Source organism: Blennius ocellaris (genome assembly GCF_963422515.1).
Source record: "Blennius ocellaris genome assembly, chromosome: 2".
Lineage (NCBI taxonomy): Eukaryota > Metazoa > Chordata > Actinopteri > Blenniiformes > Blenniidae > Blennius > Blennius ocellaris.
The window spans coordinates 5,328,583-5,341,042 of record NC_137651.1 but is presented as its reverse complement, the minus strand read 5'-3'; the positions used below and the strand labels follow the sequence as shown (position 1 = coordinate 5,341,042).

At 41.1% G+C, this 12,460-nt stretch overlaps 1 protein-coding gene across 1 annotated transcript; it reads right to left on the bottom strand.

Moving 5' to 3' along the window:
• Positions 1-210: 210 nt before the first annotated feature.
• LOC308142794 (solute carrier family 13 member 2-like) lies at positions 211-12,083 on the bottom strand (the record flags this gene model as incomplete). The annotated part of the gene is made up of 12 exons (XM_080513375.1): positions 211-339; positions 692-829; positions 1,898-2,059; positions 2,294-2,409; positions 6,010-6,104; positions 6,221-6,430; positions 6,530-6,652; positions 6,778-6,949; positions 7,458-7,714; positions 8,670-8,806; positions 8,899-9,027; positions 11,982-12,083. The coding sequence occupies 12 exons, from the start codon at positions 12,081-12,083 to the stop codon at positions 211-213; spliced, it is 1,770 nt and encodes a 589-aa protein (XP_080369501.1).
• Between the last annotated feature and the right edge of the window lie 377 nt (positions 12,084-12,460).

Below are 12,460 nucleotides of genomic sequence, written 5' to 3'. Positions count from 1 at the left end.
GGTGCTTTAACTTCCACTCTCTTCAACATATTTGGTTGAATTAAGGGAAATTCATTCAATTGAAGCAGCACTCTGTAGGTTCTCCTCAGCAGATCCAAAAGAGGCAGGTTATCTGGTGAACGGCTGGACGTTTTTAAATAAAAATACAAAGACACCTGCCAGCCACATCCAACACTCCTGGAGTCCTGATAAAGAGGAAAATGTTTGTATTCAAGGACTCTTGGTGGTATTAGCCCAACTTGGGAATGTATTGAGGTCAAACATGGCTGCGCCCCACGTGTTGATGGCGAGGTTGATGACTAAGACTCCGGCAAAGTTGAGAATAAATCCAGCTTTGGCCTGAAACAAGCAAAAGAATATCACAAAAAAAATAAGATCCTGACCTTGATTTAAGACAATGCAGTATTTTCTCTATATATCATCAATGTAAGTATTTTAATTATACGAATCATTAATCTATGGTCTAATCTATCAGGTCACTGAGGTATGTGTAATCTGCATTTTGGTGCTCAGTCTATCTTGGCTCAGCTTCAGTGGTAATATCCATTATACATCGTGCAAGTAAATAAGTAACAATGATCAGATATAAGGATTAATATAAGCTGCTTATCTGAAAACCCTTATCCAAAACACTGAGTACATGTCTCCATGCTCCATTACTTGACATTTCTCATTTCTCTGAAGGCCTCACCATGTCCATGACTTTAAGGTTGCCGTAGGAGAAGGCGACAGCGTTGGGCGGAGTGGCCACAGGCAGCATGAAAGCCAGCGAGGCGGCCATGGTGCAGGGAAGCATGATGTACATTGGGTGTATCTCAATGGCAACGGCCTGGCAAAACATTTCAAATGCACATGAGACATTGGATAACAACATTTATCATGTACTTGTTTTGGGGGACTGGGTTTCACTTCCATCTCTCTTTACATTTCATGTAAATGAACAATGGTCGATTTAATGATAATGGCAGGGTACATGATCGGTGAAGACATTGAGATTGGTGTTGCGTGTGTATAAACATATGATATTGCTGACATATGCTTGTCATAATAATAAATATTGTTTCGTTTTGCCTCTTCCTTTAAGCAAACCTCTTCCTCCCAGACAGGGATGATACATTTAACAGGAAAATATAGAAAAATGGATATGAGAAAATTATAAAACAATACTTAATCATATGCACTGTGAATATTAAACCAATAAAAAAGAGAAAAGTGTCCTTTTAAAAACATATTCTCAATATTATGATGAGTCGTAATGAGGCAACCTTTTACAAATAACGTGCAATTATAGGAAGGTACCACTCGGTGCATAAGAAGTCATATTCTTTCACCTTACACAGAAATCCAGTAAGAAACTGGGAAAAATCATCTCATAAACTGCTTGGATATAGAAAAAATTAAAACAAGATTACATTCATATTGTGATTATCAGAAGGGGTAAGAGGGAGTCAAAAAGTGGGTATCAAAAAGATGTCATCACTTTGACAAACAAAATCGGTTTAATAATGTGCAGTACTGGCCAATACTTCATGCAAAGCCTCCTTTTACCATACATATGCATAGTTACCAATATTATTTTTCACTGTAAACTAAATAACATGCAATATGTTTTATTCATTTCTGTTAAATAATTAATTTGACTGTGAAATACCTCCAACACTTTTACCTCCATACCCACTGTTTTAAATATTTTGGCACACAGTTGTACAAAACTCACTCATAGGTTTAAATGTTTTATTGTAGAGTGTTTATCTTTTTCTGTGTATTTTGTCATTTCTGCATATTTTTCTCCTGGTTTTTTTTGCTGAAGTAACAAGTCAATTTCCCCATTGTGGGATGAATAAAGTCTAAAACCTCATCGACAAAAGTTTAAGTCTATGGACACGTCACTACTCACCATGGAGGCCAGGATGGGGAGGAAGAGTGTGGTGGTGGCTGTGTTGCTGGAGCACTCGGTGAACGTCGCCACCAGCAGACACAGCAGGATGGAGATGGCAAACGGGGGGATGCTCTGCAGTGGTAAGAGACATTCTCCGAGCCATGTTGACAGTCCAGACACCTTCATCCAGTGTGGGTAAAAACACATATCAGCATCCAAATGTTTAAACTGTAAAAACGTCGAGCTTGAGCAAACATATCCTGTCACAAATTATGTGAAATGACATAAACGACCATTGTGAGATGATGGCTCTTGTTTTTAGACTCTGCAACGCTATAACCAAGACAATAGAATATTTCAAGTTTAAAATCTATCTCATTTTTCTCCAGTTGTGATTATGATGAGTTTCGTTACCTCACTTCCGTGAGCCAATGCAAAACCTCCTCCAAGGAGCAAGAGGATGTTCCAGGGCATTTTTTCATGGACGATGTCCCAGTTGAGAAGGGTTGAATAATCGTCAGCAGTATCCTCTGACAGAATAAGGAGGAAAGAGCAAAGGAAGTAAAAACACTGACAGACTTAATAGCTGATTGTTTATTAGGCCGGTCATAAATATTAGTCTCCCGATAAATAGCTGAGGTTGTAAAAACAGTCCATGAAGACAAAAGGCAACACTGGTGAAGCTACCAAATGAGAATTACATGTTTCATGTTTATTCTCAGTCGCATTAAAGATTTGACTTTCCCAAGTTGACACAAGCACTTTGGCACGTCAAAGTGTGCGTCACACCTTGTAATGGAGATCAATACGTCCCTTCTTTGTGAGCAAAACACACGACTTGTTCACTTTTTGAGGAGTTTTGCTCCTTAACGTCAGGAGTAGGACACGCTCGACTTAAGTTACCGGGAGAGAAGAACTAATCGTTGATGCTAAAACAGTTTGAGGGACAGCACGAGCTGTTGCACGGGCTTGACCTTGAAGCTATCAGGCTTCAAGTCAGGAAGAAGCAGAGATACTATTTATTAGAAAGCACTGAATCAGCAGGATGATTTGTCACTGGCAGTAAAAGTTCAAGACTGTACTTTTGGCAGTAAAAACACAGATAGAGAGACCAGAAGTCTTCATAAACCCACACTTGTATCTTCATGTTACATGCCGCAAACATAAAAGTGTGACAAGACGACAACTGAACACCTTCTATTGGGCAATACAAACATATTCATCCTCTTGGAAAGTGCAAAGGAAAGGTACTTTTTATTGATTATTTTTTTAAACAGAACATGATGATGCTATTATTATTATTAGTAGTATTATTGTTATCCATCCATCCATCCATTGTCTGCCACTTATCCGGGGCCGGGTCGCGGAGGCAGCAGTCTGAGCAGAGTTGCCCAGACTTCCCTCGCCCCAGACACTTCCTCCAGCTCCTCCGGTGGCACCCCAAGGCGTTCCCAGGCCAGCCGAGAGACATAGTCCCTCCAGCGTGTCCTGGGTCTGCCCCGAGGCCTCCTACCGGAGGGACATGCCCGGAACACCTCAGCTGGCTCCTCTGGATGTGGAGGAGCAGCGGCTCTACTCCGAGCTCCTCCCTGGTGACTGAGCTCCTCACCCTATCTCTAAGGGTGACTGAGCTCCTCACCCTATCTCTAAGGGTGCGCCCAGCCACCCTACGGAGGAAGCTCATTTCAGCCGCTTGTATCCGGGATCTCGTTCTTTCGGTCATGACCCATAGTTCATGACCATAGGTGAGGGTAGGAACGAAGATCGACCGGTAAATCGAGAGCTTCGCTTTTTGGCTCAGCTCCTTCTTCACCACGACGGACCGATACAACGTCCGCATAACTGCAGACGCTGCACCGATCCGCCTGTCGATCTCACGCTCCATCTTCCCCCCACTCGTGAACAAGACCCCAAGATACTTGAACTCCTCCACTTGGGACAAGGGCACTCCACCGACCTGGAGGGGGCAAGCCACCTTTTTCCGGTCGAGAACCATGGCCTCGGATTTAGAGGTGCTGATCCTCATCCCAGCTGCTTCACCCTCGGCTGCGAACCGTGTCAGTGCACGCTGGAGATCCAGGCTTGATGGAGCCAACAGAACCACATCATCCGCAAATAGCAGAGATGAGATCCTGTGGTCCCCAAACTGGACCCCCTCCGGCCCCCGGCTGTGCCTAGAAATTCTGTCCATATAGGTAATGAACAGAACCGGTGATAAAGGACACCCCTGCCGGAGGCCAACGTGCACAGGGAACAGGTCCGACTTACTGCCGGCAATGCGAACCAGACTCCTGCTCCGGGAGTACAAAGACCGAACAGCCCTCAACAAGGGACCTCGGACTCCGTACTCCCGGAGCACCCCCCACAGTTTGTTATTAATAATAATAATAATAACAATATTAATAATGATGATGAAAATAATAACTTAATTAGCTAATAAAATTGCAAAATCAACAATACGATATCTCAATTATCATGTTACATTTATTTTTTACACACAGCTGTATGTGGCCGTGTCTCCTGATGACACAAGGCCGATTGATGCCCTTCTTAACTGTATTTTAGATATCAAGTCATGGATGGCAGCAAATTTCCTCCAGCTCAACCAGGACAAAACAGAGATTTTAGTTGTAGGTCCTGAACACCAGAGAGAGAAACTTTTACCAAAACTGCTAGATTTTAACTCATCTTCATCTGTAAGGAACCTGGGCGTAACTTTTGACTCTGAGCTTAGTTTTATCTCACACATCAAAAATGTCACAAAGACTGGTTTTTATCATCTGAAGAATATAGCCAGAGTCCGCCCATTTCTCTCTCAGGCAAACGCGGAGGTGCTAATGCATGCTTTTATCTCTTGTCGAATTGACTATTGTAACGCCCTGCTCTCTGGTCTCCCCAAGAAAACTTTAGCACCACTACAATTCCTACAAAACTCTGCCGCACGAGTGCTGACGAGGACCAGAGGGCGGGCCCACATCACGCCTATTTTAAAAATGCTGCATTGGCTCCCCGTTCGCTTCAGGATCGATTTTAAGGTTCTTTTACTAGTTTTTAAGTGTCTTAATGGTTTTGCACCCTCTTATTTATCCGAACTACTTTTATCATATCAACCCTCGCGGACCCTGAGGTCCTCCGGCACCGGCCTTTTAATTGTCCCTCAAACGAGGACCAAGACTCACGGGGAGGCTGCGTTCAGCTCCTATGGCCCCCGTTTGTGGAACAGCCTGCCGGGGAACCTCAGGGCTGCAGAGTCCATTGAGGTTTTTAAGAAAGGGTTGAAAACTCACCTTTTTAATCAAGCTTTTAACTGATTTTATACATGTATGTGTGTATATAGTTATGTATTTGATCAATGTATTTATCTACTTCTATTTATTTATTTCAGATAATTTCTTTTTTATCTCCAGTGGTTCCTCTAGCGGGCGCTACACTGGTGGTGGCCGGTTTTTGCCACTGGTGGAGCCGTCCCATGGGTTTCCCTGCCCGGGCACCTGGCAGGTCCCCCGCGTATGCGGTGGGATTGGCTTGTCTGCCCGGTTGGGGGGGGATCTGTGGGGCGGCGCCCCCTGTGGTCGGAAGTTGTGCCGCCCCCAGTGTGGACGGCCCAAATATGTCCCTTTCCTCACCTTAGTCCTCAGTGTCCTGCCATGTCTCCATATCACTCGGCATGTCTTCACCTATGGTGTGTGTGTGCGTGTGTGTTCACCTGCTTTTTATCCAACTATTTTGTCTTTGCACTGTTTTTAATTCTTGTGGAAGCACTTTGTGTTGCTTTAATGTATAAAAAGTGCTATAGAAATAAAGATTGATTGATTGATTGATTTAAGAATACTTTTAGATTTATTTTTTTTTATTAACATTATTGCCGAGTGTAGAAATAAATGACAAAACATAAAAAAATTTAAAATCATATTTTAATTGTTTAAAAACAGTAGTGAGAATGCACAGGTGCATTCTCACTACTGTTACTACTCCCCTCAAGCTGGTAACCTGGTAACTGTTAAATGTTTTCTAATAGGATTTCACACCTTTAAAATGAGATGCCAGTAAAAGTGCACGGTCATTTAATCTGATGCATTTTTGTTCAGTTGAAGTTGAATCGTGAAACTATGACGAATGAGCTGACCTACCGTCACCAGAGTTCCGGCCGCATGAAGGAAACTTGGATGGGATGCAGAAGAACAGTGACGACATCAGTATTGCCACAGTGCCATCAGTGACGAACCTGTTTAGAAACCCAATGTTAAATAACTGTTTTAAGCTTTTTTTGCCACTAAAGTAGCTTTCCCTTCTCAGACACAACATGCTGAAAGATTCTAGAATTGTGAATGTTGGACTCACTGTTTCTCCTGGTTGAAGAGCACGGTGGCCCAGCCGGGTATAAAGCCGGGCTCTCGGGTGAACCACAGCAGAACCAGCAGTGTGAAGATCGTCAACACACAAGCTTCAGCAAAGGTCATCCGGCCCAACTTTTTGTACTCGTCTCTGATGACTTGATACGCCTCCTGGTCGCTCTCTTTTTTTGTGCCGCACCCAAAGGACTTCTTCAAGCTGACGACCCACAAAATAACAAACACAGTAAATCCCTTTCATTCTTTTACAACAGTTTGTAGTTTATCGAGAATGACTGTGTTCTCTGGAGGAACTCACTTCAAGCCCAAATACATGAATTGTAGCCACATCCATGTACATGCAAGCATCAGTACCATATTGGGGAATGCAAACCCGAACCAACTCGCGAAATTTATTATTCCACCATTCTCCGGGAAGAGTCTGTTTAAAAAAAAAAAAAAAAAAATGTACATTGTGTAAATGAAGATAGTATAAAATAGTTTTCCTTTTTTTAATCATATAAAATGCAAGGTCAGAGTCTCAAAGTACTCATAGATCTCACGCACTCATCGATCTGGCCCTTCAGGATGACATTGGGAGTGGTTCCAGTGAGGGTTGCCGTCCCACCGATGCTGGCAGAGTAACAAACGCTCAGACTCATGCCTTTCGACAGCATCTCATAATACTGCTCCCTCTTCAGCCGTCGCTGCTCCGCCTCTGGACTCTGGTCGCAGACAACTGGAGGGACACAGATGAAACCTTCAGGAATCAAAACGTATCCTCATAGCTCAAATACTTGGTCTGACATTTTGTTTTATTTACCTTTGGCTCAACGGGGGAAAAAAGTTCCATCAAAGTTTGTATTGGGATTTTCATATTGACCAGGATGCACAAGCACAGTAATCATGGGAGTGAGTCAGTAATTGTTTTGTTATCAATAGCAGCAAAAACTAATTCTGGACTTCTCTTTTCTTCTCTTTGATGTTTGGTTTAGGAATTCCTATCTTTACATTTTGTGGGCTTGTTAATTTTCAACCACTTGACAGAATAGGTTTCCTCCAAATTCAAAGCTTTACCTGCGACAGCATCATTGTCGGTTGTTTCCTTCAAGTCTCTGTCCTGGTTCTCTTTATCTGAATCTGCGAACACCATTAACATCAACACAAGTGAGGCAACGTCCAAAAACCAAAGAAACAATATCTCTTAATTAACTCCAAGTATCTCTCGCTCTCTCCCTCTCACTCACACACACCTCTGGTGATGTTGCCGTGTTTGAGATTCTTGTTGTTGTTGCCTTCTTTGTCGTCCTTCATTTCAAATGCCTCATTGTCCTGGCCATCCTTCGCAGCACGCAGCCTCATTTCTCGCTCTTCTGCTCTGGCCTCTGTGTCGCACAACTGCTGCAGAACAGCGTTGGCGATGGGCAGCATCATGGCAGTCGCGGCTGTGTTACTGATCCACATGGACAGGAAGGCTGTGGTGCTCATGAAGCCAATCATTAGGCTGAAAGTGAAGCAAATGATTGGCCAATAAGGTTAAAGGCGAAGATCTGAGATGACTGATCATCAACAAGCTAGAACTCTGTGCTGTGTCCTTGGATGGCCAGGCGTAACTGGTACAAGACACTTTCCATGTTAAAGTGCACAAAATGACCTGCTCAATCTTTTTTTTCCAGGAGGTTCATCACATTGCTGGCAGTTTTTACATGCAATCATTTGTCACTCAAACCTACTGCATTGCAAAGGAGGGAGTTCTGTAAAGGAGGTAGTTCTGCCAGAAATTGTCTGGGTTTGGATGGAGCAACAACTTCATTGCAAAAATGGTAATTGAACCTGAACAGTTAAACTCACTGTCATGGGGATTCAATACCATTTTTTTTAGACCGAGTAAGGAAACTTTAGAACCCAGAAAAAGGTGCACATGCACAGGTAGAGGACATACAGAAAAGATCCTGTATGACCACCCAAGACTGAAACCAGAGACTATCTTGCTATGATGCAAGAGTGCTCACCACTACTCCATTGTGCCGTCCATTGCTATAGTAAGCAATGACAATTATAAATTCTTGAAAAAGCATAATTTCAACTAAACCTTATTTGTTGCTTAAAAGGAAAAAAACAACAACATTCATGGACTGTACACATTGTGATCAAACAATCAGATGAAGCCCAGATCAGGCATGTGTTGGCCAGGCGTGTGGTCGTTGATATATTGGAAGTCATCCAATTCAAGAGCCGACGACCAAAGCAGAGTGGCAATCCATTCCGTTTCAAAGTTTCAGATTCAAACCACATGTATGGCACTAGAAACAGTCTCAAAGTTTCATTTGATATCGACAGATACATCCCACTACATCAACTACAGTACACTGTGGCAGTACACTGCATAAATAGGCTGACTTCAGCCTCAGTCCTGAGAAATGGAATAGAATACGGAGGAGCAGAGTAAGGAAACTTACAGAGAAGGCTTCACGCCCACAATGAGCAGAACTTGAAGGGCGATCCTCTTGTGCAGGTTCCAGTGCTCGACAGCGATGGCAACAATAAGACCACCAAAAAACAGCATGTTGGAGTCCTTTAGGTATTGGACACAGACCTGGATTAGAGAGGACAAAATGAATCATTGAGAATCTTAATAGTGTCGAATAGAGAAGATGGGAAAAGTAGCAGCATGCAAAGGTAAAGTACCTGGGTTCCCTCCATGATGCCCAACATTGGAAAGAGGACGACTGGCAGCAATGCGGTCATAGCCAGAGGGATACACTCCGTGCACCAGTACAGAGCCATGAGGATGATTGCAAAGCCACATTTTGCTTCCTGTGAACACACACCAAGGCTGCTTAGTTTAACATGCTTATTAAAAATACTTGTTTACTGGATGATGTGCGTGACTGGAGCGTGTCTGATTGGTACAGATGTTGGCATCTGCTTGTTCCAAAGGAATAAAGACGATGCAGGTAGAACCCTGTAAAACCTCCTCACAAGGCGAGGTCTACCCACTATCATTTGTTTCATGTAGGTTTGTGTGTTATGTTGAGCAGGAAAATGTCTTTTGAAGTGCCACAATTAACTAGCTAGTGATGTCTTCGTATGAAACCCGAATGCTTTGTATAAAGTTATGGAGAGAGGCCCAAGTTGTGGCCATCCTCAGGGAAATATGTGTTTTGTGGATTGATAAATAAGTCAGAATAATTTAAGACAACACAAGTGTATTATATATAGAATTGTTATGACTGAGCCAGCAAAACAAATCCAAAACTGACATCATGAAATGCCTGGTATCATCAAGACACCACCCTTTTGTTGACGTTTGGTTTGCTAATATCCATATGACACGAGAATAAAGACATATTATCAGTTGCTGTAGTGTGCGGGTCTGATGACCAGTGTCACTTTCTGAAAATCCTGGAAATGTTCCATATATACTGTATGGACATGACCCTTGTGAGGGTTAAACTCACAACCTTCACACTATGACCCTTCTGTGCGGCGCCTCACCTACTGTGTCAACCAGCTTTCAAACATTGCCTTGTCATAAAGAGGGATGTTGCCACAGGTCACAAGAAAAACAGTAGTTCAATAAGCTCTGACTATCTGAGCCTTTTGTTTATTTTTGTTTCTTAAATATGAATTTGATGAATAGTTGTATAAATATATTGACTTCCAACAATCAGTCATAATTTTGCTGAACATGTCTGTCATCCATGTGGATGAAAACAGTTGGAGCAGATATACATGAACCAGAAGACCCAACAATTAATGAATCTTTAAATCTGGTTCATACTTAGATTTGATTTGAAGAGTAGTTATATTTTAAGTGCCATCATCAATATTTAAAGATCTTGTAAATCTCATTTGGGAGATAAATGGTATATGTAATTATTTTTAATCAGATAAAAACTTGATTGCACACCAAAAAAGCTTTGTCTACTTCACGAGTCGAGATGCAAATCAGTCAAACCGAACCAATCCAGGCAGATTGTGTTCCACATTATAGACTAGTTTTAAGTCCTGTCTTTCCAGACTCTTTACTTCGTGGCAATCTAGAAAAAGCAAAGCTTATCTGTGTGTGTCTTTGAGTATCACCTCTCTTCATTATCTTTCTTCAGCAACCCTGAGAGCTTCTACTCACTTATCAGGCAGTTTTACAACATAAGGCTGTGACTTTGATGATCAGAATACTGTGACCTTTAAACTACTCAATCCTACTATCAGCTTTAAAGTAGTGTTTGCAGTAGGTAAGGAAAATTAGCTTTTTTTTGTACTATTGTTTTACATTGAATAAAATCGCGAGAGGAGCAATATTTAATATTTAATTAACGGCAAAATATTCTAGATCAAGCAGTTGCTGTTGCAAAGGCAAGTACTGTTTATCCAGTGAAGGACATGATTAAAATTAATATACAGAGCGAGAGATGAGGCATATTTGAAAAGGTTAAACATTTTCAACAATCTCCTCATATTCTTTATCGTCCAGCTGCTCTTCAGACACCACTGCAGCATGAAAATGTCTTCACATCACTTCTTGCAAAAAGATCCAGCGTCAACTATTTTTGTTTATTTATTTTTATTATTTTTATTTTATTTTATTTTATTTTATTTATTTATTTATTTTTTTTATTGTCTAAGATTGTGTGTGTGTGTATGTATGTGTGCGCGTTATGTTGTGCTGTGTCGATTTCTGTTGGCCAATACCGGGTGGGCTGGGGGGTGGTGGGTTAAACTAAAGACACTTTACCTTATTTTATAGACATTATGTCAAGCTGTCAGTGTTTTGCCTACTCCTATGTACCCTTTTATCTTTATTCCTGTAACTGTTTGGCACTGATTGTAAATTGTTGTTTTTTTATCCCCCGTTTCTTTCTCTCCTTGTTGTGATGCTTAGAATTTGTCTGTTGAAAAACCTAATAAAAAAATTGTGAAAAAAAAAAAAAGATCCAGCGTCACAACATGAGGAGAAGATGAAGTGGACGCAAAAGAAGAAGGTAGAAGAAGAAAACAAAGTAGATAGATAGATGACAAATATGACAAAGAAGGACTAAAGGAAAAATCAGAAGACAAAGATGAAGAAAAGCAATGTTATAAAGTGCAAAGGAAATCCAAATTACAGCAGAAGAAAGATATCTAAGGGACAATGTTTGGAAAGAAACTAGATATAGATATTTTCTATTAAAGAAGACAAGATTAATAATACAGATTAAAAAAACATTTGATTAACAATCTTACTGTAATAATTCATAGCATGTAAATTCAATCTAATCTAATCTAATTAAATGCATGAAAGCAAAGTCTATGAAAGTGTGATGATATGAAATTACTGATCAGGAAGGTTGTTTGTAAGCAGGTTGAATCTGAATGTATTGTGAATTTGACCTTCGGATTCAATTAAACTCCATTAAAAATACAGCTAAAGAAATTGTTTTTGGTCTCATGAGAGGCTGCCAAAAGGTAGTTGATCAATGAATTCTGTCTAAACCAGGAGGCAATCCTTGAGTTTAATGCGACTTGATAATGCAATGCAAGTTTCTGTGGAAATTTCTGTTTGAATAATAGCAAACTTACATGATAGCTCAATGAAAAATTCAACACCAGAAACTCAATGTTAGTCCTACACATGTTCAGCAACACTTGCCTGCTTTCGTTACCGTCTTGATGAAGCACTGCGAGTTCAACTATTAACCAGCATGTCCTTTCGTGTCTGAAAATTATCTAAAGATTAATCCTACAACATGAAAACATACATTCCATTGCACGTGTGTTCATTTTCTTACCAGAGTTGGGATGATTATTGGCAGAGGCAGGAGCAAGAGAGGAGTAAGGATTATTACAAAGTAATTCCTGTAACCCCACAGCCTTCTAAGGAATCCAGCCATGACCCACACAGAGTGATGGACATAAAAAAACAATGACAACTTTAATGGAAAAAAAAAAATTCACTGTTAAAAGCCAATGTGCTGTTTTAAGAGCAGACACTGTTAAAGGTCCAGGTATATATAGTCGTTCATAAAGGATGTCACCCTGACAAAAAGATTAAACATTAACTTTTGAGTGAGGTTCCAGTGAGAGGAGTGTGGCGCTTCCATGTGTTTCCAGTGAGTCAGATAAGGAAAGCAACAATAAGCCATAATCATCAGAACGACTAATCCTTTTGATCTCTTCGACATTGTGATAGAACAAGGTTGGTTTGGGTCTTTCTTTTTTCTTTTTTTTTTTGCCTGTATCAGAGGAAAACGAAGTTTCGGACAGGAGG